Source organism: Theobroma cacao, chromosome 1 (genome assembly GCF_000208745.1).
Source record: "Theobroma cacao cultivar B97-61/B2 chromosome 1, Criollo_cocoa_genome_V2, whole genome shotgun sequence".
Classification (NCBI taxonomy): Eukaryota; Viridiplantae; Streptophyta; class Magnoliopsida; order Malvales; family Malvaceae; genus Theobroma; species Theobroma cacao.
In genome coordinates this window covers 313,695-336,927 of record NC_030850.1, presented here as the reverse complement: position 1 = coordinate 336,927, position 23,233 = coordinate 313,695, and the positions used below count along the sequence as shown (strand labels likewise).

At 35.0% G+C, this 23,233-nt stretch overlaps 4 protein-coding genes across 6 annotated transcripts; 3 read left to right on the top strand and 1 right to left on the bottom strand.

Moving 5' to 3' along the window:
- On the bottom strand, positions 313-5,468 carry LOC18610659. 2 transcript variants are annotated; one of them, XM_007046462.2, is made up of 14 exons: positions 5,310-5,468; positions 5,124-5,211; positions 4,922-5,026; positions 4,630-4,727; positions 4,442-4,525; positions 4,186-4,322; positions 3,945-4,017; positions 3,804-3,849; positions 3,585-3,694; positions 3,147-3,254; positions 3,005-3,055; positions 2,324-2,385; positions 1,618-1,930; positions 313-1,387 (listed from the first exon to the last, which is right to left on the bottom strand). In XM_007046462.2, exons 1-14 carry the CDS (start codon positions 5,373-5,375, stop codon positions 584-586), a joined length of 2,145 nt encoding a protein of 714 aa, XP_007046524.2. In that variant the 5' UTR covers positions 5,376-5,468; the 3' UTR covers positions 313-583. The 2 variants fall into 2 exon arrangements, with proteins under 2 accessions (XP_007046524.2, XP_017969912.1); XM_018114423.1 differs by having other exon boundaries at positions 3,804-3,843.
- Positions 6,571-11,020, top strand: LOC18610658 (ubiquitin domain-containing protein DSK2b). Its single transcript, XM_007046460.2, has 8 exons — positions 6,571-7,017; positions 7,474-8,259; positions 8,451-8,662; positions 8,742-8,855; positions 9,131-9,189; positions 9,748-9,776; positions 10,365-10,454; positions 10,534-11,020. Exons 1-8 carry the CDS (start codon positions 6,777-6,779, stop codon positions 10,680-10,682), a joined length of 1,680 nt encoding a protein of 559 aa, XP_007046522.2. The 5' UTR covers positions 6,571-6,776; the 3' UTR covers positions 10,683-11,020.
- On the top strand, positions 16,409-17,487 carry LOC18610657. 2 transcript variants are annotated; one of them, XM_018121369.1, is made up of 2 exons: positions 16,409-16,884; positions 17,353-17,487. In XM_018121369.1, the coding sequence occupies exons 1-2, from the start codon at positions 16,441-16,443 to the stop codon at positions 17,386-17,388; spliced, it is 480 nt and encodes a 159-aa protein (XP_017976858.1). In that variant the 5' UTR covers positions 16,409-16,440; the 3' UTR covers positions 17,389-17,487. The 2 variants fall into 2 exon arrangements, with proteins under 2 accessions (XP_017976858.1, XP_017976854.1); XM_018121365.1 differs by having other exon boundaries at positions 16,409-17,487.
- Positions 19,550-23,083, top strand: LOC18610656 (catalase isozyme 2). Its single transcript, XM_007046458.2, has 8 exons — positions 19,550-19,663; positions 20,110-20,206; positions 20,687-20,964; positions 21,054-21,830; positions 22,086-22,175; positions 22,404-22,471; positions 22,572-22,665; positions 22,790-23,083. Exons 1-8 carry the CDS (start codon positions 19,649-19,651, stop codon positions 22,847-22,849), a joined length of 1,479 nt encoding a protein of 492 aa, XP_007046520.1. The 5' UTR covers positions 19,550-19,648; the 3' UTR covers positions 22,850-23,083.

Here is a 23,233-nt window from a genome sequence, read left to right as displayed (position 1 = left end):
TAAGGGTTTATTTTTAAATTGAGAAAAAAAACTCAAACCTTACTTTTTAAATATCGAGATTATACACCAATCAATAAGTTAAATGTTCGAATGCATTTAAATAGATAAAATTGATTAAGAAGATACACTCAAAAGAGAAAATGGCTCACCATTCGCCTGTCAATGTCATTTAAGTACTACCATTGTTCACTGAGACCAACAGTTTGGATTGAGCAATTGATCAAACTAGAAGAGGGATTGAAGACAAACATCACTCCCTGGCACAGACTAATGATTTAGAGCTACCAAACAATTTATAAGAACAGACCATGGTGAAAAGAACCTCATCTCGACACTCAACTCTTTATTTCCGGAAGAAAAGTGAACAATATATCAATGCTTATAACCATATCAACCCATTCACCTGTCAAAATTTTGTTAAGAAATGACAATAGCATACAATTAATCACGAAAAAGCTACATCTGCCTCTGGGATTTTCATTTTATTATACAACTTTCGTAGGAGAGAGATAATTTACTGGCCAGTTGTTGCCTCTGCCTAAATAGCTGTTCTAAAAAGTGGAGCATGCAAAGAATGAAGTGATCACTTGAAGAGACTCGAAAGTAAAGTTCGACTGCCTTTCCTTTTTACTGCTTTAGGTTCATGTTTCCCAGTTTTTTCCTTCACCTCTTCCTTGCAACCTTCATTCCCGTACAGCTTTTGCCAATTAACTACAGTATCCTGGCTCAAATTATACTTGCCAACTACCTTTCTTTGTTTATTACTTATCTTCATATCCTTCTTAGCTTTCTTTTTACCATCATCCTTATGAGTATCTTCCTTTACCACTGTCCTTTCCTGATTCATTAAATGACTTTTCTCCTCTTCCAAGATGTTTCCTTGCATCAAGCTTGTCTCCTGTTCAGAAAACTTATATGCCTCTACTAACTTCTGGTGCTTCTTAGCCAAGTCCTGGAACTCCTCTTTAGCAAGTTGGTTCTTTATAGCAGCATATAGTTCAGAAATATTGTGGTTACTGTCAACTGATTTTTGCTTCTTCGGCAGCCCTTGCTTGGCTTCAGGATTCAATAATGATGGAACACGTTTTTTATCCTTCTTCAATGGAAGTTGATTATTTGCCAGATTTTTCTCAATCACCTTTGGTTGCAGGTGGTCTTTCTCACCATTGGCTATCCGTGTTCCTTCTCCAAGGCGACCATCCTTCATTGTTTCTAAAATAATTTTGCCAAGCACATATCTTGTCTCACGTGGGTCCCCTTTCCCAAGCAAGTGGTAGTTAATCCCAGGGCTCTCTCTCTGTCTTCCATTTACGAAGGATTCAATATCATCTACCATCAGGTCAAAAATTTTAGCAGCATCTCTTGCAGTTTTCTTCGGTACAAATACCTGGAAAAACACTTAATTTACTTAAAAAGGATACATATACAAACACGTAGGTTTTGCAGAATAATGCAAATATTTTGGTAACAAACCAAAATAGTCCATTCACAAGCAAATCAAGGCATGATTGAGGGGCATTCTCTGATGGCAGGCTAAATTTACCTCACAAATGGAAAACATGAAATGCATCGCACTGGTAAGAAACACTAAAAATTTCAATGAAATAAGGCACTTACCAAACCAGAGCATGGGGAAAATGAATATCTGGACATTGATTCAAATAGACTGCTTGTCTCGGTTAAGGCACATACAGAATCTTGCACCAGAGATGCAAACTGAGAAACTTCTTTGGCGAGGTCTTCGTCTGATTTAGTCTCAGAAAACCCTGAGATTTCAGGTACAAATTTAACCCCCACTTTAGTATGTTCTCTTGAAAATTCAACACCTTCCTTCCACTTTCCATGATACAGGACAGAAGCAAATGTCCAGACTACAAGTGCATCTTGAGGGTTGTTTACCAATGCCAGGTGAAAAATCAACAATCCAATCCTGTCCTATGCAGAAAAAATGATCAGCATGAACATCCCAAATATTGAAATACATAATAACATTCAAATCCACTGCCTCAATAGCCCATCCACCAATTCCTTGGATTCACATATTAATAATAATTTCCACCCTTTTTTTAATGTGAACCATCATATGCTGTACTAAAATATTTCCACAGACATTTAAGCTCAATCCTCTCAGCAATAATATTGTCGATTCAATCTGCAGACAGGTTGTAAATTTTAACATGTAATTGCCAAACTTCTTAAAATTCAACAAAATACAAGTCTTAACCGCTCTTTACAATAGCCAAGTTTTTGTTGATAATGACAATAACAAAGTTGAAGTCTTATGATGTTCTATGCTTGAGAAGAAAAAATACAGGTAACTCACCATAGACTGCTATCAGCAGGATGATCACAAGAAACCAACTTATCCAAATTGAAGAATAATTTCTGCCAGAAAGAAAACGACAAAAGTATCAGGAAGTAAAACTGTCAAAGCCAAAATTGTCATGTTTGAAAGAACTTATGCAAGTTCATAGACATGCAAGCCAGTGGAAAGCATCTGACTCCTTTGAAAATTGCCATATTGAATCCTCAGCTTCATTATGGACAGGAATTATCACTTTAAAAAAATTTCCCGAAATTATATCAAATTTTTATGTTAAGCATTCCAAACCAGCTAAGCATATATTTATTATCTAATAATTTAAAATTTTATTTTCCAGATAACGAATAATTCTCAAATTGTTAGCAGAACTCACAAAAGCATTCAGATTTATCATTCTATAAGAAGATAAATCTTATCTTTCTAGACAGGTATCAGTATAAACTTACTCAGACTATCCAGACAAATCCACCAACATCTCCAAATTACTTTGAATTCAGAATATTTTTAACATTGAGTATTTATATTGTCCCAAAAATAGGTAGACAGGCTTGATAAAGCATACTTGGATTGCATAGTGACCAAAACCCACATAAATCCCTCCAAGTTACATAAAAGGAGTTTCTTCATCAATAAAGTTATAAATACAAAAACAACTTGCTTTTTATATGAAGCCAAGCTCACCATCAGCATCATGGAATTCTGGGTGGATTTCTGGTGATTAATGTATGCTGCCTGTGAAAAAAACAAATCTCAGATAACCTCTCTGATGAGTAAAAGCAAGAAATTAAATTATGTACAACAAGAAGCTAAAAAATGGGTGAACCTGAAATGGAAGTAAAATATTCAGCAGGTTAAATCTCTGGAGCAAGTAGATGGAAGACTCAGCAGCTCCATAAGACAGCATGTAGTTCAGTTCCAACATTAATCTGAACTGGATAAATGAAGAACGTTATCGTGGTAAGTAGCAAAAAATATATTAATAACATCACCTTAATTTCACAAAAAAAAAATGATCCAAAGGCAAAGGGTTGTAAATTAGCCTCCGTGCATAACAACATATGCTATGGAATAAGGAAGAAACCAGTGAAGAGGATAACAACATCTGTCCCATGAATGAGAAAATGTGAATGGTAAAAGAAAGGGACAAGAAGACTCACTAAGGAAAAGATGGAGAGAGAGAGAGAGAGAGAGAGACAGACAGAGAGCTAGTGGAGACGAAAGATTAACAGCAGGATAGTGTCAACTAATATTTCTAAAGTACCTTATCTAAACCCTCAATGGAGGATGAAAGATTGTGCATTGCACTCTCAGTATCCTTTGAAAATGACAAGCCTAGACGAGCCGCAATTCTTAAGCCCCGAAGAATTCTTGCTGCATAAGAAAAATTGCTGTAATTTTCAACTAGGGTACCATAATGGAGCAGTCATTCCATCCAAATGTCTGATAAGAGATTGCAGACAGGAAAGCTAGAATCACCTACCACAGTCCTCTTGAAACGACAGATGAGCAGGGATTATTGTCTGTAGCTGAGTCAACAACACCAAACAGATGAGGAAAAGGGGAGATATTAGTTTAGGTTATGAAACAAATAAATTTGTTATCAGCAAGGCTGGAGAATCACCTTTAATGACTTCAGGTCTGACATTCCACTGTTGTAATCATAAATCTTATATGTAAAAGGATCAAAAAATAAGCTGCATCCACAATTTCAAATAAAACCCTTATGAATTAGATGGTTTCAAACTCAACCTCGATTGTTAAGAAATGGTGGAGGCAGGTCTTTCACAAGCTAGCAGTAATATATGGATTATAATAATTTTTCATGAATAAGCATGAATATATATATATATGGAAACTAATACCTGTTGATAGTGAAGTCTCGATTCATGCTATTTCTCCAACGGATTAAGTCTTTTTCATCACATCCATTTGGGATTAAAGATGATAAAGCTTTTGCTTTGTCTTCATCATGTTTTGCCACTGTCTCAAAACTCGACACCTATTAGTACATACAAATTCAAACTTGCATATCAAGAAACTCCACAGACTATCAAGGAAGTTGTAATTCAGAAGAAATATCATGGAAAGTTTCTTATAGTACCAAACCAAGAAACTGACCTCAATTACAAAACCTTTAATATGCACTCTGCATATTGGAAATCTTCGTCCAACAATCTCTGCACGATGAAATTTCTTCTTAATCTGTACCAAGATATTACAAAAGCAACAGAAAAATTTGTATATCAATCCACATTTCCCTAGAAATTAAGGCTAAAGAATGGGGAATGAGAATATTGAGACCAAACCTGTTTAAGATTAGCAGTGGTAATTACGTCAAAATCTTTAGGTATTCTTTTTAGTAGTAAATCTCTAACACAGCCGCCAACTAAGTAGGCCTCAAAACCTGAAATATGTAAGACAAGAGAACTATTGGGCACAATCAAGTATTGATTTTGATACAAAAATGTGACCAAGTGAGTAAACTAGACGTGCAAAACAAACTAAGTTGAAAGACCCACTTGCGTTTTAAGCTAAGAAACGTACATTAACTAGGCTGAATCTTGTTAGTAAGACAAATGGGCGGTTAAAGATGATCACCTTCTTTGCGGAGAGTGTTCAAAACAATCCAGGAGGGAAGCGAAATCATAGAACCAGTTATTCCCACCTTGCTTGCTTGAATCTTCTTCCATTTTGACGTGTCAACTACAACATTATTAATAAGAACCCAGGGTTAAGTTCTGATATAATGATGGAAGAAAGAAATGCTAAACAGAAACTTAAATTAGACAAAGAGTGGTACTCGGATGAAGAGCAGGATTAGGCGCCGGAGACATTTCAGAATACAATTCAGCTTGGAAACCTCTTTCACCTAATGTTTGCTTGCACCTCTAAGCCAAAAATAAAAAACCAAGTAAGATTCGATTTTGTTGAAAAGATATTCGACGAATTGCCTTAAACAAAGAAACAAACAAGAACATGGGGTAACCTCAAAGCGAGGTAATGATTTGAGACGAGAGGAAAGGAAGGTTTTGCTTCTCAACAAAATCGCCATGGATAGCTGAGAAACATGGCGCGCGGCGTTATGTGCCTGCTCTGCTCCAGCTCCTGCCCGACTCTTTCTTGTTTAAGGAAGGGTTCTCGTAGTAATTTGCGAAAGCCGTATTTCATTTTACATTTTCATTTGATAATGATTGGGCTAAGGCCCATGGCTTCGGATCTGGGAAACTAGTATAAGTGAGCCTGCACTAGCCCAATAGGCCCAACCAATTTAATTGTTGTCGTTAATTTATGAATTTGAATTTTTTCATATACTTTATTAAATAAAAATATTTATTTATTAAGTGATTTTATGAGTATATCAACATAGACCAATATATATATATATATATATAATTGATCAATATTTAAATTATAGCTCAATTAGTTGGGCCAAAATTTTAATGAATTGAAATGTGTTGATTAATTGAAGTTTAGGTAATATTTTTTTTGAATAAGTTGAATTTATCTTTCTAGCTTAGATTACTTTTGTAGCATTTATTGTTTACCTTATAGCAATTAAATTCGAGTTAGTACTATCATCTTTGAAACTATAATGATATGACTTTTCGAGTTAACTATGTATTATTTCTAAACTATAAAAATAAGCTAACTTTTAAATAAAATCTCCAATTAACCTCGTAAATAATTTTAATTATTTTCTAATACTTTTTATCGAACGTCTCTTAATACATTCACTTATCACCATTATTTACATATAAATTTCATAATTAATAATTAAAATTTATTAATGCAATCGATTATTATAAAATAAAGAGATGAAATCAACCTCATATAATTAAATTTCAAAGTCTTGTTCTGATACTTTATAATGTATTTGTTTATCATTATTATTTAGGTATAAAATTTATAATTTTTAATGAAATTTTATTAATTCGAAGGATGATAAATAAATATATAGTATTATAAATAAATGGATGAGGGTTAGGAGGAACTAGACCTAAGCATTTCTCTTACAATGTGAGACAAAGAAGCCCAGCTTGTAAAGTTTTGTCTCTAAACTTGTAATTTGTGTTTGGAATTAAGATTACTTAGCAGAATTATTTTTATTAGACTATTATTCAGACAGATACCTCGACCACATCAGCTCACAACTTAATACTTTCCCTGCTTAGGTGGGCAAAGTCACCTCCTCCCCGGGCCCCTCCTTTGTTTTTATTATTTTATTCATTATAAACAAATGCTTGTTCATCTTTCTCTTTCTTCAGCAAGACAAACACAATCCCTGCTCAATCTCTCCGTTTGATCCACTTTTTTTTTTTTTTATTTCCAGATTTGGGTTTTGTTTATAGTAGTTCTTTGATCGATTGAGAATTTTTTCCCTTTTTTTTTGCTTTTTTTTTTTATTAAAGAGTGTCGAAGGGGGCCTCCCAAGTTGGGAGGGGTGAGAAAGACTATGGGAGGAGGTGATAATAGTGCTGCTACGGAAGAGGGGAGTCAAGCCAACGACGGAGATGGAGTCACCGTCAACGTTAGATGCTCAAACGGCTCCAAATTCTCCGTTCAGATCAAGCTGGATTCCACCGTCGAGTCCTTTAAGGCACTTCTGGCCAGCAAGTGCGATATCCCCGCCGATCAGCAGCGTTTGATTTACAAAGGCCGGATCTTAAAGGACGATCAAACTCTTCAAAGCTACGGTACGTCAATCCATCCCGTGTTTTCCTATTTTAACCATTTGTATTCATTCATTTGTTACTTCGTTAGAATTCATTATAGTTTTGTTAATTTCCAACTTTCATTTGGGAGCTAAAAACTTTACCTGCTTTTAGGATTATTGATGTATTGGATGCATAAGTGGATAGAGTTACTGAATTCATTGTTGATACCCCTAATATTTGATAAAGCAAAAGCATTTTAACCCAGTATTCTGAATTGAATGTTTGGAAACTAATTCCCTCGGAAGTTTTGTTATAGTTTATGTGGTTGAATAATCCTTTATTAAGTTAGGTTCACTTTGGTCGGGGGTTGCTTGCCCTTTTATCTCTGCACCAAGGTTTGAGTAGATGGGAGATTGATTGACTGACATCCAATATGTTACTTCCTCTAGTTATGCCTTCATAAAGGTTGATGGTATTTTCAATTTTATAATTTAGGTTTGGAGGCAGATCACACTGTCCATTTGGTTTGCGGTTTTGCACCAACACCAGCACCACCACCAACAACAACAACCAATGCAGCTGGATTGAACGCATCTGGGGCTTCAAACACCACTCAAACAAATGCAAGGACTGTTGGTTCAAATGAAGCTGATGCACTAGGAGGGGCTGGTCTTGAGGCTTCACCTTTTCCTGGTCTTGGTCTTGGTGGCTTAGGTGGCAGTGCTGGTCTCTTCGGAGCTGGGCTTCCAGATTTTGAACAAGTACAACAACAATTGACTCAAAACCCCAACATCATGAGAGAAATAATGAACATGCCTGCTGTTCAGAATTTAATGAATAACCCTGAGATAATGCGAAGCTTGATCATGAACAATCCTCAAATGCGAGACATCATTGACCGAAATCCTGAGCTTGCACACATACTTAATGATCCAAGCACTCTCCGTCAAACACTTGAAGCTGCAAGAAACCCTGAGCTCATGCGTGAAATGATGCGGAATACAGACAGAGCGATGAGCAACATTGAATCATCACCTGAAGGGTTTAACATGCTCCGCCGTATGTATGAAACTGTTCAAGAGCCTTTTCTGAATGCAACCACGATGGCTGGGAATACTGGAAATGATAGCGCAAACCCATTTGCAGCCCTCTTGGGAACTCAAGGAGGAAACCAAGCCAGAGATGGATCAACCAACCAGTCCACACCCACTTCTGGAACTAATGCCAATTCTCCTGCTCCCAATACTAATCCACTACCAAACCCTTGGTCTTCTGCTGCTAGTAAGCTCTTGCTTTCTTGCAACTTCTTGCCTTTCCATTCTTCAGAATGTTCTACTTTTGAAGCAGTTATCTGTGCTATAGTTCTGCTGATTTGCTTTCAGATGATGATTTATGAGTTATAGTTCCCAGTTTGAAAAAATGACTTAGAGAACTATTACCAATAAGCTATTGATTGACTGAAAATCTGGCAGCCGGAGGTGCCCAAACTAATACAACAAGGTCAAATGCTAGTGCGGATGCTAGGCCACAGGCACCTGTTGGGTTAGGTGGTCTTGGTCTCCCAGAGTTCGAAGGCATGTTTGGTGCTATGCAGGATGGTAATATACTGAATCAGTTGATGCAAAATCCAGCTATTTCACAGATGATGCAAAGCCTCTTGTCCAACCCTCAGTACATGAACCAGGTGTTAGTTTATCTTGTATACTCCTTTTATTAGGGCTTCAGGGTAAAGTTTTCTGTTTCCTGACATTGCCACTGTCCAGGTTCTTGGTCTTAATCCTCAACTTCGGAGCATTTTTGATTCTAATTCTCAACTAAGAGAAATGATGCAAAACCCTGAATTTCTTCGTCAGTTGACTTCTCCTGAGACGATGCAGGTAATTTTATCCAGTCTGCAGTTTATATCCTCTCATTCACATGCATGAAAACATATAGAAGTGTGTTTCTATTTACCAGCAAGTTCTTCTGCATGCAAAAGTAAATTTGAACTATTAAGTTGTTGTTGCATAACCTGATTTGATTTTTCTATTTGACCTTAGTTACCTTTTCACTTGAAATGTTCCTTTTAAGAATGTTGTTAAATTTAGGATATAACGTAAATGTTTGCACTAGGAAGGTTGACATGTCATCGTTCTGGTTTTTTCTCTTGCAGCAACTATTGACTTTGCAGCAGTCTCTTCTTTCACAACTTAGTCGGCCACAATCAACCCAGTGAGTGGAATGATTGTTTTCCTTGTTTCCTTTTGAATTAATTTTTCTGCTGAATAAATCAAAATTTCATATCCTACAATTCTATGTAGTTTGCACCACTCATTTGTTTTTTTGAGAAAACATTGGTATTTTTGTATATAGTTTTATAAACTTTTTGAACCATGCCCAGTTTTTTTTTCCCAAAAGGTGTGATATTGGCACATTTTATTTTGAAAAGCAATTTTAGATTACTATTTACAAGATGAAATATTCGGAAACCTGATTGTAGACATGATATGAATATCATTTTCTTGTAAGCATTTATGCACTATTTTGAAACTACTAAATAATAAACAAATAAAGTATTTGAGTGCTAGAACGGGAAGAAAGAAAATGCTTGAGAACGAAATGAAATATTTTCAAAGCAATGGGAGTCTTAGTTTAAAAAATTTGCTAACAGATGAGGGATTCTGAAAATGCTGGTATCCTTGCATTAGTAACCAAATTATACCTGGATTTGTGTGAAGCATTGATTTTTGCTAATGGTTTTTTTTCCCTAAATCTGCTCTTCTCTTGCAGGGAACCTGCTCAGACTGGTGGAGGTGCAGGTATAGAATTCATTTTATCTGAAATCATTTTGCATTTTGTCATGAGAACTGTGGTTTCTCTGTCACTCTTACTGGTTTAGGAGTTCTTTGCATACGCAAATCAGGCTTGTTCTGATTTGCAATAGCTAATACTGTATTGTTTATTGAAATCAACACCATCATATAATGAGTGATATGGTTTTGTCTAATCTTTTTTCCATCTATAAGTTTTTAGGCGCTCAATTTTATTTCTTTGTTATTAAAGAGTTTGACTGCGATTTGGTTCCTAACTAATAGTGAATTAAGAATTCAAAATGTGGAAGTTGGATGATGTGAGTTTATAATCTTATAAAGATTTTGCAGGGTGATTGTCATCTCATCTCATCTGATGCAGGAGCATCTACGATTCTATTTAATTTTAAATAAAATCGTAAATCAACTATGCTCATGCGTCATCATCCATCATAGTGGATGTCTTCCAGATTTTAGTAGCACCATCTATGCTCACTGTGCTTGTTCCAATTCAACAAAATGGGGGAGAGACAAGAAGTAGTTAAAAATTATTTAGATTACTGGGTACTAATTTTATAATCTTAATTTTTTTTTCAGGAACGCTCAACAACATGGGGTTGGAGGCACTGATGACCATGTTTGGTGGACTTGGGGCTGGCAGCTTGGCTGTTCCTAATAGATCTGATGGTTAGTGTTGTCAGTTTTTTATTTGGCCATTTCACTTTATATGTTGCCCCACTAATTAGCAAATATTCCTTCATATCAGTACCTCCAGAGCAACTATATGCCACCCAGTTGTCACAGCTTCAAGAAATGGGTTTCATCGACACTCAAGAGAATATTCAAGCATTAATTGCCTCTGCAGGGAATGTTCATGCTGCAGTGGAGCGGTTATTGGGAAATTCTGCTCAGTAGTCTATTATCAATAGTTATTTATGTCAAAATTTGTCGGTTTAAACATGAGTTGTATTCAAGCCCAATTTCTGGAAGGAATAAGTTTTAGATGACGATAGAAGGGCTTGGAATTAACCGGTGTATTTCTCTTCCTAGAGAGGCCAGTCAGGCGTTTAAGTGCCTTGTACATACTCAGACATTAAGATGGGTCATATGAATTGGCTGTTAAATTTGTTTAGCACCTAAAATTCATATCAATGGTCCATTTTACCTCGAAAGAAGTAGCTGATGAGTCAATGAGTTGTAGCATATGTTCACTCTGTAAAGTGGAAATTGCCCCAGCATCTGTTCCCTCCGCATGAGCTGTAGCTGATGAGTCAATCTGCAAATATTCATATCAATGAGTTGATGCTTAAAGAGAGGAAGAAAAGCCTCATAAATATTTGCAAATTCCAGGGGAAGAAAGGATGCTGGCTTTTAGTTGAGATCCTTCTGGAAATGAAGTCCTCAAAGACAAGCATTAAGCTCCAGGGTTTGGGTTCCTCAATCTCTGCATTGCTCATATAAAAAGTCAACTCATAGGCTATAGCACGCCACCAATGACAAAGATACGCAAGGTATTAGCATTTCATGTTATTAGTAGTAGTACCTCCTTCGGTCTTCTTTTCTTTCTCTCCAAGTTTTACGGAAATGAATATAAAAATATGAATTTTGATTTTTTTTATATAAAATTTTGAAAATGTTTTATAATATAATTGTTTGATGCTTTTTAATATTAAAAAGTTAAAAAAAAATCACGACGAATAAATTTATGAAAAAAAACTGAGTGAAGGCCCATAAAAGAAAAGCCCAGAAAAGAAAGGCCCAATAAGCTTTACATTCTATATATATATATATAAAATGTAAAGGAGAAAACAAGGCGAAATTTGTTTGGGACTAATGCGCCAAGAAAGCCTCAAAATGAACGGTTTGAGTTGAATCATTGAAACACATCCCAATTTGAACTAAAACGGAAGAAGAAGATGACTTACAAGGACACCCCAATGTTGTACAATGATAATATCCAATATACATATTTACCCTATTTTAATAGTATCCTCTTTAATCCGTATATTTATACATATATTAAAAGAAAAAGATCTATTTGTCGTTGACTTAAATAGATTGTGTATTTGATTTGAGGTACAATAATTTTGAAAATTATATATGCTATCTAGTTTTATACTTATTCTTTACTCGAGTTAATTAAATGATTCTATAAAGAGAAAAAAAACGATCCAAACAAAGTTACGTGTATAACGAAATCAAAATCTAGAATAAAAAAAGTGATCGATCATATTGTAAACATTATAGTAATCTATATAATCACTGTCGTCATCTCATATCAAGTTTGCATTAAATGATTTAATCCTTTTAACGATCAGATGTTATTAGCTAACATTGTTTGCAGTTAAGGTTATGATACTAACTTCTTTCCTTCCAGTAAAATCATAGCATCATCACCATTGAGCTTTTCTCTTCTATTGTATGTAAATCTGACATTCTTGATCAAATGCTTAAACAATGGAGTAAATAATATTTTTAATCATGTACATGGTGAAAACAATATTCAATATACATATTTATCCTATTTTAGTAAAATCTCGTCCAATGTGTATATTTATACACATTTACAGAAACAAATAGATTTGTTTCTCATTGACTTGAATAGATCAAGTTTTAGCATAATGCTTAGAAAAACTATTGAATTATTCAAGAAAATTCATGATTAGTTATCATTAATCATGTTATATCTACGTAACGTTGATGTAGAAAGTAATAAACACCACATAACTATGTTACTTCCTTACAAAGGAAAGAGTTTGTTATGACTAATAACCTTCTTTTTTTTTTTTTTTTTCTCAGTCAAATATGTAGCTTGTATTAATGATAAAATCTTTAAACATAACAAATGAAATGAGGTATTAGTTTAAACAAAAAAAAAAAGGAATTTCAAAATGACAAAGGTAATCATATATGTCATTATAAGTTGCATAAAATATGAGATGACGATGATAATTATATATGCTATTGTATCATTTATGGTATAATTATTATACCAAATTAGTATCATAACTTCTAAAAATGTATGTATGTTCGAAGATAGATTAATGTCACTTTGCGTAATCAATCTACATCATATATATATCTAACTTTTTTTTTTTTGCTAAAAACGGATTCTAATTCTAAATTTTGATTTCTTTATATGCATAACTTTGTTTGTATAAATTTGTTTCTTCTCGAGTAAAAAATTAAGTATAAAAAACTAAAAAACATATATAGTTTTCAAAAATTATAATACATCAAATTATAAACATAATCTATTCAAGTTAATGACAAATAAATCATCTTTTTTCCGTACATATGTTGATGTGTATAAATATACACATTCGACACGATATTACTAAAATAGGGTAAATTGTTTTCGTCATGTACATGATTAAAAGTATTGTTTACTCCCTTGTTTAAGCATGCGATCAAGAATGTCAAATTTACATGCATTAGGAGAGAAAAAGTCAATGGTGATGATGCTATGATTTTACTGGATTTACATTCTTTCAAGGAAAGATTTTGACATCCATAACTTTAACGAATAACAAATAACGATCTTAACGAATAACGATCTTAACTAATAGCTTCTGATCATTAAAAAGATTTTATTATTTATTATAGACTTAATATGACATGATGGCGGTAATCATATATATTACTGTAAGGTTTACAGTACAATTATTATACCAAATTTATATGTTAAGTTTCAAAAGCTTATTTTTGTTTGACGTAAATTAATACTACTTTTTTTAAATAATCTACATCAACTATTTAACTAATTTTTTCTTAAAATGGGTTAAGTAATTAATTGATAAGCTTAGTATTTTGATTAAGTCAACCATTAGTAATAAAAATTTATTTTACTCAAAATAAAAATATAAAAACTTGATTTAACATAATAAAAGAATAATGACTTATTAAAATTAAAACCTAATAAAAATAAGATCCAATAAGCTTTCAACTATATCTAAAATGTTAAGGAGAAAATAACTCAAAGGCCCAATAAGCTTTCGCTGAGTCTAGCATACTATTGTTTTCTTGCAATTTAATGTACCAACAAGAAGAAATATTATTGCCGTGGTACTTAAATTTTTAAAGAAATTCATATATTTATCTTATTTTAATAATATCCTGTTCAAAATATACATTTATACGTATACAAAAAGAAAAATATTTTTTTCGTCGTTGACTTGAATAGATTATGTATTTAATTTGATGTACAATAATTTTTCAAAAGTATATATGTTATCTAGTTTTATACTTAATTATTTACCCGAGTTAATTATATTGTTCAATGATATTTGTTTAAAGAAAAAAATTTATCAAAACAAAGTTACGTATATAAGGAAATAGAAAAATTATTAGTTAATTATTTAACCCCGTGTTAAGAAAAAAAGTTAGATACATACTTAACGTAGATTAAATAAGAAAAGTAACATTAATTTATCTTTGATCAAGTATAAGTTTCTGAAACTTAAGATACAAATTTTGTACAATAATTATATTGTAAACATTATAGTAATATATATGATTATCATTGTCATCTCATAAATTTCATGGAACTCATTTTGAGTTTATATTAAATGATAAAATCCTTTTGACGATCGAATGTTATTATAATTAACGTTATGATACCAAAAATTTTTTTTGAAAAAAAAATGAATTCAGTAAAATTATGACATGATTATGTTATCATGTCATATTATCATATTAAATCAATATGCTACATCATCATTTATTATAACATCTCAACATACCACGTCATCAACGTTATGCTATATAAAATTATTAATGGTATTTTGATTAAGTCAATAATTAGTCACAATAACTTATTTTACTTAAAATAAAAATACAAGAGTTTATTTAATTCAAAATAAAAGTAAAACTGCTTGATTGAACGGAATTAAAGAATAATAATTTATTTAAAATTTTTTAAATAATTTAAAAACTTTATATATATATATATATATATATATGTATATTATACCTTAAAGAAGTTATCAAAATCAAGTTACGTATATAAGGAAATCAAAATCTAGAAAAAAAGTGATCAATTTATTGTTTGACTTAGTTTATATTAAGAAAAAAAAAAGATATATGTTCAAGTATAAGTTTTCGAAACTTATGATACAAGTTTAGTATAATAATTATATTGTAAATATTATAATAATATATAATTACCGCCGTCATCGCATATTGAATCTACATTAAATGATAAAATCTTTTTGATGATCAGACGTTATTAGTTAAGATCGTTATTAGTTGAGGTTATCATACCATAACGTAAATCCGGTAAAATCATGGCATCATCACCATTCCATTTAGCTTTTCTCCCCTAATGCATGCAAATCTCAACATTCTTGTTCACATGCTTAAACAAGTGAGCAAATAATATTTTTAGTCATGTACATGACAAAAATAATATCCAATAAACATATATACTCTAGTTTAATGATATCCTATCCAGTGTATACATTTATACATATATACGGAAAGAGAAAGACCTATTTGTTATTAATTTGAATAGATTATATTTTTGATTTGATGTATTATAATTTTTGAAAACCATATATTTTGTCTAGTTTTATACTTAATTTTTCACTCGATCTCAATTGTTATATAGAGAGACGAAAAAAATCCATAAAAAACAAGCTACACATATAAGAAAATAAAAATTTAGAATCACATCTTGTTGTAAGGGAAAAAAGTTAGATATACATCATATAGATTGATTAAGAAAAGTAACATTAATTTATCTCCAAAACATATACAAATTTTCAGAAATTAAGATACAAATTTGATATAATAATTATATTGTAAATGATCTATATAGTAGTATATATAATCACCGTCGAAGTTATCTCATATTTTGAAACTCGAACTTTTCCTAAACTCATTGAATGTACATTAATTAAGTGATGAAATGCTTTTTAGTGGTATGAGGCTGTTAGTCAAGGGTCATGATAACAAAATCCTTGCTTGAAAGGAAGTAAATCCAGTAAAATCATAAACAGCATCATCACTATTGAGCTTTCGTTCTCCCAATGCATTGTACATATGAGCTTTGTAACAAACTTTTCCCTGTGTTCATTGTGAAATCCCCTTGCCTTACTTGGCACCGTGGGCATTAAATGCATGTAAATGCCTCTGGATGATATACATTATGCATGCAGAGTGGCAAGGGAGTTTTTACTTTTTTTCGGATAGACTCTCCATTAAAGCAACTTATATACATGGAAAGGTGAGAAAGGTTTGATATCTGCCTGCTGAATTTTGAAATACCGCATCCTGTCCAAATGCTTCATATTCCCTTGGCCAAGAAAATATATGGCAACAGCTAGCTCATCAGTGTTTTATAATATAAAGAAAATCTGCCAAAAATGCTTAGTGAGCTTAACCTCATCCGGGGCCAACTTGTCATTCCATAGTCATCAAGCACCATATTGTAACGTTTAGTTTTGCGTCTGCAAGAAACGGGAAGAAACTCCACGAGACGTCAGCTTTTGATATGTGAAAAGGGCTACGTGTACGGTTCAAGATGAACAGTCACACCTCTACTCGAGTGTAGAAGAATTAACAGCCAGCGCATTTCCAAACCTTTATATAAATGCACCGCAGGGCTTACTCTTCCTACACCCAGTGCTTTGCCAGAAAGAGCGAAACATTTCATTTCTCTTTCAAAGTTAGCATGACCAAACCCACAGGAACCGCCCAAGAGGAATTCTCCGCAGAGGAGGAGGAGCAGCAAGAATCGTCTGAGGAGGTAGACAGCCTTCAAGTCGCGCAGGGTGCCCGAGAGAGGAGTGCAGGGCAGATCAATGAGACCTACGAGACTCAATCCGAGAAAGGTGATGACGGAGACAATGTGAACATTCAGGGTGGTGGTGATCAACACCCAATGAGCCAGAGTGAAACCGAGAGTTGTGATGAGACGGAGGGAAGTAAACGAGACGATGTGAAGGGCCAGGGCGGTGATGATCAGGATCAGGGTGGTGCTGGGGCGAGTAGATTTTTACTTATTGGCCAAAAAAGAGGAAGAGCCGGTGATCCTACTCATGTTGCCTCCAGCAGTGAGTTGAAACCAAGGAAGAAAGGGGAACTGGAACTTCCCGGTTGCCCCCCTATGTGTTACGTATGCCAAAAAACTTTTCCGACGTGGAGGGGAGTGTTTGGACATCTCAGATCCCACAACAGGCAGACCCCTGGGGCATTCCCCCCACCAACATTTACTCCCGTGGGCTCTCCGGAAGGGAAAAATGGTGACAACCCCTTGACGCATGAACTGGCCCCCATGATGTTGAACTTGGCTCGTGAAACCTTGGGAAAGATGCATCAAGATCATCTGTCAAGGAGTGCTACTGTTTCAGCAGGGGGTGCTTCTTCGTCAATGAGAATCTTTGGCATGGATCTCAGTGAGTCTAGAAATAGAACTACTCCTTTCCTGTTTGATCTAAATGAGCCAGCACCAGAGGAAGAGGATGATGCTGATGATGGCAAAAATTAATGCATGATTCCTAGTACATCTCGTGGTGCGTTGCAAAAGAAAATAAAGTAGTGATTGTCTTCACAATCTATACTAAGGATTATGTTATTGTTGCAGGTGATTGTTGTTGTTGTTTTTTACTTTAAACTTTAAGTATTGTGTTAAGATTCCATAAGGTACAAAATCAAGTCCTCCTATCGTGTCTTAAGTATGAACTAATCATATGTATGTTATATAGTTTATCTTATTCTGTGACAATATTGTTCTTCTTTTTCTCCTTGTTAATGCATCTAGGAGAGAATTTTTTCCCGTATGGATCTGGTTATGTCTTTATCGTAGATATTCTCAAAGTCGCTATCCTTGTTCTGGCAATCTCTATGATTGCAGCCATAAGACTGTTGACTACCATGAGTGACTTGAAATGAAATTAATAAGACAGCATCCAAACATCATTTCCAGTGACAACAAACTGGAAAACTAATGTAAATTTACTAAGAAATCAAAGCCGAAGATTAATCCCACAGAATCTATTTCGGAATCAAAATGAAAATTTTGATAACAAATCCGAAAGCCATATATGTATATATGTGTTTGTGTGTTTTGGATTTGTCGTCTAGAAGAGTCTACAAATCACTTTTTGAGGCCCCAAAGATCTGTCGTTTAGGTTGACGAGGGCTTGCTGAAAGTTACATGCTCGATGATTCATTGATTCTATTACCCTTACACTTCTCATTGTTCCACTTTGCATTTAGCTGTAGGCCATATTCATTCAAAAATGAGATAAGAATTTATTAACTTATCCTTCTTGCTCTGTGATTGTATGAGTTTCAAAAGGAAGAATCATTTTGTTTTAACCTGGAAATTTGAGAAGGAAGAGAAGGATCATTATGCTTGCTGCTATGATGATTGCTTTTGAGTTGATGAGCTGATTTAGGTGGAAGTTTGGGAAGGAATATCAGGCTAAAGCGATCATCTGGGCTGATGAGTGGTAATGCTTCTTGTTTGAACTGGGAGAAATTATGAGTTTACTGGGGTATATGAACTGCTTAGTTGGGACTTATATAGTTTCTAAAGGATTGATGCTGTGAATTTATTCCGGTTACAGAATCATGATTATATTTTAGATGTTATAGGGTTAGGTGATATAACTATGTGTTTAGTATCACGGATCCTACATAAACAAGAGGAGTGTCTTGATTATATAAGTAGCAACTGATGTGAGACCCCGTGAGAAATATCAGGGTCCAAGTAGACCTGGTTTGTATTAGTGATACTGCAGTGGTTTAGGTGCTGTTAGGCGTTACCCTCAGGCTGTTGAAGGGTGCTATGTTCATTATCTACTGTTAAGGAGTAATACTCCTTTAAGTGTAATGCTTATAACTTATTAGTAAAAAGGTTGGCTTATTTATCAATATATATATATATATATTCAAAAGAATGGCAAAATACATCAGATAAAAAGAGAATTATCATTGCTTTGTTTCATGCCATGCAACTCAAGTGTTGTGCTGCATGGGCTTCAACTGGTACTTTGGTTGCAAAAGCTTTCGAGTAGTTTTTATTAAAATGGCAGAAGGATATATATATGAAGGAAAAGACAAGAAACCCCACCAAACCAGTGACCAGAGGGCTGCGTTTGAATCAATAATATAATGTTTAAAATGTACCAGCAAAGGCAAGAGGCATTCGAAGGAAGCCTGCGGCTCTACCACAATTATTCCATTCCACCCTTTGGCGAGTGTCCTTGGTCAGCCAGAAATGGGCATGTGCAAAAACGGGGAGGATGGGGTTTTTGCTCACCACTGGATCTATTGGTTCTGCTTCTCCTCAACTTTTTGGTTAAACACCAAAATACTAGTAGTATCCAAATCCAAAACTCACTTTTCAAGGAACCTCAACTCATTTTCTGCCACCGGTGAGCAGAGGGTTTGCAAAGCCACAAAAACAGGATAAGGAGGGGGGTCTTGAAAGCTGAATCCCTGACGTCCTCACATTTTGTTTTTCTAACTTATCCTTAATCACATTATTACTTAATTTCCATTGTTTTGTTCTCATCTCAACCCATGCATCCACATGGATTCCAACTATACCAACACATTAAAAATTCATTGCGTGCACATCTACACATGACTTAATAATCTATTAAAATTTATTTAATTGACTCTGCTGTTCAATTACCATACATTTGTTTAAACTTCACGATTTCGGCTGCAGATTAACTGTATGTATCGTAATCAAATTACTATAAATTTTACCTGGAAAAGAAACTACTGCTTGAATAAGTTATTAGTATAAAACTCCACAATTTCATTTTTGCCAATTAGAGTGGCAAGGGGATATATAAATCAGAACAGAAACATAGAGCTCCCTTCACTCTTGGCTCTCCTATCCAGATTACCTTCTCTCTCTTATCATGGATCCTTACAAGGTACCGAGCACCAAGTGTTTATTTTTTTTTTTTAAGCTTCAATTTCTACTCCAGTTTCATTTATTTGGGTTGTTTACATCAACTCAGCCAGAAGCAAAAGTAGTGCTTCTTGATTGCTGGATTTGGTCATCGTTTCTTTTGGTGTGATCTTTTGATTGTTTACTAGTAAACTTTATAAAAGTATGTTAATGGTTGAAACTCTATATTAAATTCAGAAAGATATCTCACTTGCTGTAAGGAATGAACAACTCAGCCGCATGAATTTTGAGTGACTTACATGTATTCTTTCCTCTAGTTCTGGTTTTCAGCTCTTTCAGAGTTTTGGTCGTCCAACTCTTATATTCTCTTCTGATAAAATTAACACCACCATTTATATTGTAGAATCTTCAATTAGTTTGCCTCCATCTGTTTATTTTTCTTCTTATTCGAGCTGTTTTTTAATGCAGTATCGTCCCTCAAGTGCCTTTAATTCTCCATTCTGGACCACCAATTCTGGGGCTCCAGTTTATAACAACAACTCATCACTCAGTGTCGGGGCAAGAGGTAATCATATAATTCTCGGTGTGCCTATATCACGTTCATTCATGGTAGCATTTTCCCAGATGATGGAGTTCCTAATCATCAACTACTAATTCTTTTGGTCAATTTGGATGCCCTTCTCATACTACTTTTAACCTTTGTTAAGGTTTTGATTTGTCAATATTCCCTTTCAAGGTTGATTATTAACATCAATTGATTTGAACCATGTTTCATATGAGTCAATGCTTCTTGAATAGTTGAACACAGTCCCAGATTTCAAAGACCAGACTTTTTTTGGCTTCGTTATTGAGCTAGGGGAAAGCTAAAAGCATCAGAATTTAGTGCATTGAAATCTGAAATTGTTTTGATAAATTTTGACATATGAAATGAATTTGAAGAAGAACACTTTTGACATGGGATTGGAAAGGGCTAGCCCCCGGCCAATTGGCCAACTAAAGAAAAACATGAAATAAAATCAGACAGTGATGAACACTTTTTTGACAGGTCCAATTCTCCTCGAGGATTATCATTTGGTGGAAAAGCTTGCTAACTTCGATAGAGAACGCATTCCAGAACGTGTTGTTCATGCTAGAGGAGCTAGTGCCAAAGGGTTCTTTGAGGTCACTCATGATATATCTCATCTCACCTGTGCTGATTTCCTTCGGGCACCTGGAGTTCAGACCCCTGTCATTGTTAGATTTTCCACTGTTATTCATGAACGTGGTAGTCCTGAAACTTTGAGAGACCCTCGGGGTTTTGCTGTGAAATTTTACACTCGAGAGGTAACAACATTTGCTTGAACATCTAAAATTCCCTAGCTTTCAGGTGGTAATTTCACTGTTTGCTCTTTTTGATTCCTTGCTCGAACCAGGGTAACTTCGATCTAGTGGGGAACAATTTCCCTGTCTTTTTCATCCGTGACGGAATGAAGTTCCCTGATATGGTCCATGCACTCAAACCGAACCCAAAGTCCCACATTCAGGAAAACTGGAGGATTCTGGACTTCTTTTCGCACCACCCAGAAAGCTTGCACATGTTCACCTTCCTCTTTGATGATGTGGGTGTTCCACAGGATTACAGGCACATGGATGGCTCTGGTGTTCACACCTACACTCTAATCAATAAGGCTGGGAAGGCACAGTACGTGAAATTCCACTGGAGACCAACTTGTGGGGTGAAATGTCTGTTGGACGATGAGGCCATAAGAGTTGGTGGATCCAATCACAGTCATGCCACACAAGATCTCTATGACTCAATTGCAGCTGGAAACTACCCTGAGTGGAAGCTCTTCATTCAGACAATGGATCCTGCTCACGAGGACAGGTTTGATTTTGACCCACTTGATGTAACCAAAACCTGGCCAGAGGACATCTTCCCATTGCAGCCAGTGGGTCGCTTGGTGTTAAACAAGAACATTGATAACTTCTTTGCGGAGAACGAGCAGTTAGCCTTCTGCCCTTCCATCATTGTCCCGGGTCTCTATTATTCAGATGATAAGCTGCTCCAAACTAGAATCTTCTCCTATTCCGACACTCAGAGGCACCGTCTTGGACCGAATTATCTGCAGCTTCCAGCAAATGCTCCCAAATGTGCTCATCACAATAATCACCATGAGGGTTTTATGAATTTCATGCATAGGGACGAGGAGGTATCATCTCTCTTTCATTCTCTGATGCACATAGGCATGCATGCAGATGCGCATGCTCCTAGCATATATAGAAATACATGCATACATCTTAACTCTTACGTTAGCCATTAACAAAGGAAAATACGAAAGAAAACTTAGGCAAACATTCTGTCATCTACCCTTAGTTATACAAAGATCTTATTAACTGAATCCCCTGCAATACCCTTGATATTACTGTTGAATTATTATTTGATCTCTGATGAATGTTTTTTTCAGGTGAACTACTTCCCTTCGAGGTTTGATCCTGTGCGCCATGCTGAGAAGTACCCTATTCCTACTGCCATTTGCAGCGGCAAGAGAGAAAAGGTTTTTCACCCCTTGCATTTTATTTCAACGTTTAATTGTGAAAGCCTGAGTGGAACTTGAATCTGGTGCCAACTTAGACAATGATTTGATTTCTAGTTCCAAGACGTGGTCCCAATGTCTGAAAATCTTGATTTTGAGACAAACTGTTTAATTTGTTTGGCGAATCAGAATGAGAGTGTTTTCTGTCAGTGCCGATATCTGTTTATGACTTCTTAACTACTGTCACAGTGCATTATCGACAAGGAGAACAACTTTCAGCAGCCTGGGGAGAGATACCGCTCCTTTGCACCTGACAGGTATCTTGTCTGTATTTTCTTTTTCTTGTTGGAGGTATAAGATATTGCTTCATTCTTTACACATTTATTTACATAATTCCTTTTTGGTTGTCTGTCTCAGGCAAGAACGCTTTATTTACCGCTGGGTTGATGCCTTGTCTGATCCAAGGGTCACATATGAGATCCGCAGCATTTGGATCTCATACTGGTCTAAGGTAGGATTCTCAATCTTGGAAAGATGACACTTTCAGCGATTTTTCATTTTTGTCACTCACGTTCTACTTGGTATGATAAGCTTGTGGTTGCCGCTAGTAATGTAATTGTCTCGTGTGGCTACAGGCCGACAAATCTTTGGGTCAGAAGCTTGCATCTCGCCTCAGCGTCAGACCAAGCATTTGATGATGGAGCAGTACCATGGTTTTTAAGATGCAGCCAGGGAAACTGTTTCCTTGTGCCGAGAGGAAGTCGAGAAGCATATGAAAGCAGTGAATTCACAATGGAATAAGCAATTCTATGACAAGAATCTCTGTAATAACTAATACAATGTATTATATGGTTTTGTTGTATGCAAGTTTTACAGGATTCAGATCTTCTTGGTCACAGCTAATTTACTGCCAATATTTTGCTCTTTCACTTTTTCTGTATTAGCAGTTAAGCACCACTTGCAAGGCCAGCAGCTGCTACCAAGCATCTCAAAAATAAAAAATTCAGAACCTTTATGTCAAATTTCCCCTTCAATTTTACATAATTCAATTATGAGGATAAAGGTCTCCCTGTTCTTTC

Coding starts and splice junctions, on each gene's coding strand:
- LOC18610658 (XM_007046460.2), top strand. CDS start 6,777: ATGGGAGGAGGTGATAATAGTGCTGCTACGGAAGAGGGGAGTCAAGCC. Junction 8,663..8,741: donor ACCCTCAGTACATGAACCAG/GTGTTAGTTTAT, acceptor GCCACTGTCCAG/GTTCTTGGTCTTAATCCTCA. Junction 10,455..10,533: donor TGTTCCTAATAGATCTGATG/GTTAGTGTTGTC, acceptor CCTTCATATCAG/TACCTCCAGAGCAACTATAT.
- LOC18610659 (XM_007046462.2), bottom strand. CDS start 5,375: ATGGCGATTTTGTTGAGAAGCAAAACCTTCCTTTCCTCTCGTCTCAAA. Junction 3,056..3,146: donor ATATTTTACTTCCATTTCAG/GTTCACCCATTT, acceptor TTTTTTTCACAG/GCAGCATACATTAATCACCA. Junction 1,931..2,323: donor CCTGCTGATAGCAGTCTATG/GTGAGTTACCTG, acceptor TGCATAGGACAG/GATTGGATTGTTGATTTTTC.
- LOC18610657 (XM_018121365.1), top strand. CDS start 16,441: ATGACCAAACCCACAGGAACCGCCCAAGAGGAATTCTCCGCAGAGGAG.
- LOC18610656 (XM_007046458.2), top strand. Junction 22,176..22,403: donor GCAGCGGCAAGAGAGAAAAG/GTTTTTCACCCC, acceptor CTACTGTCACAG/TGCATTATCGACAAGGAGAA. Junction 22,472..22,571: donor CGCTCCTTTGCACCTGACAG/GTATCTTGTCTG, acceptor TGTCTGTCTCAG/GCAAGAACGCTTTATTTACC.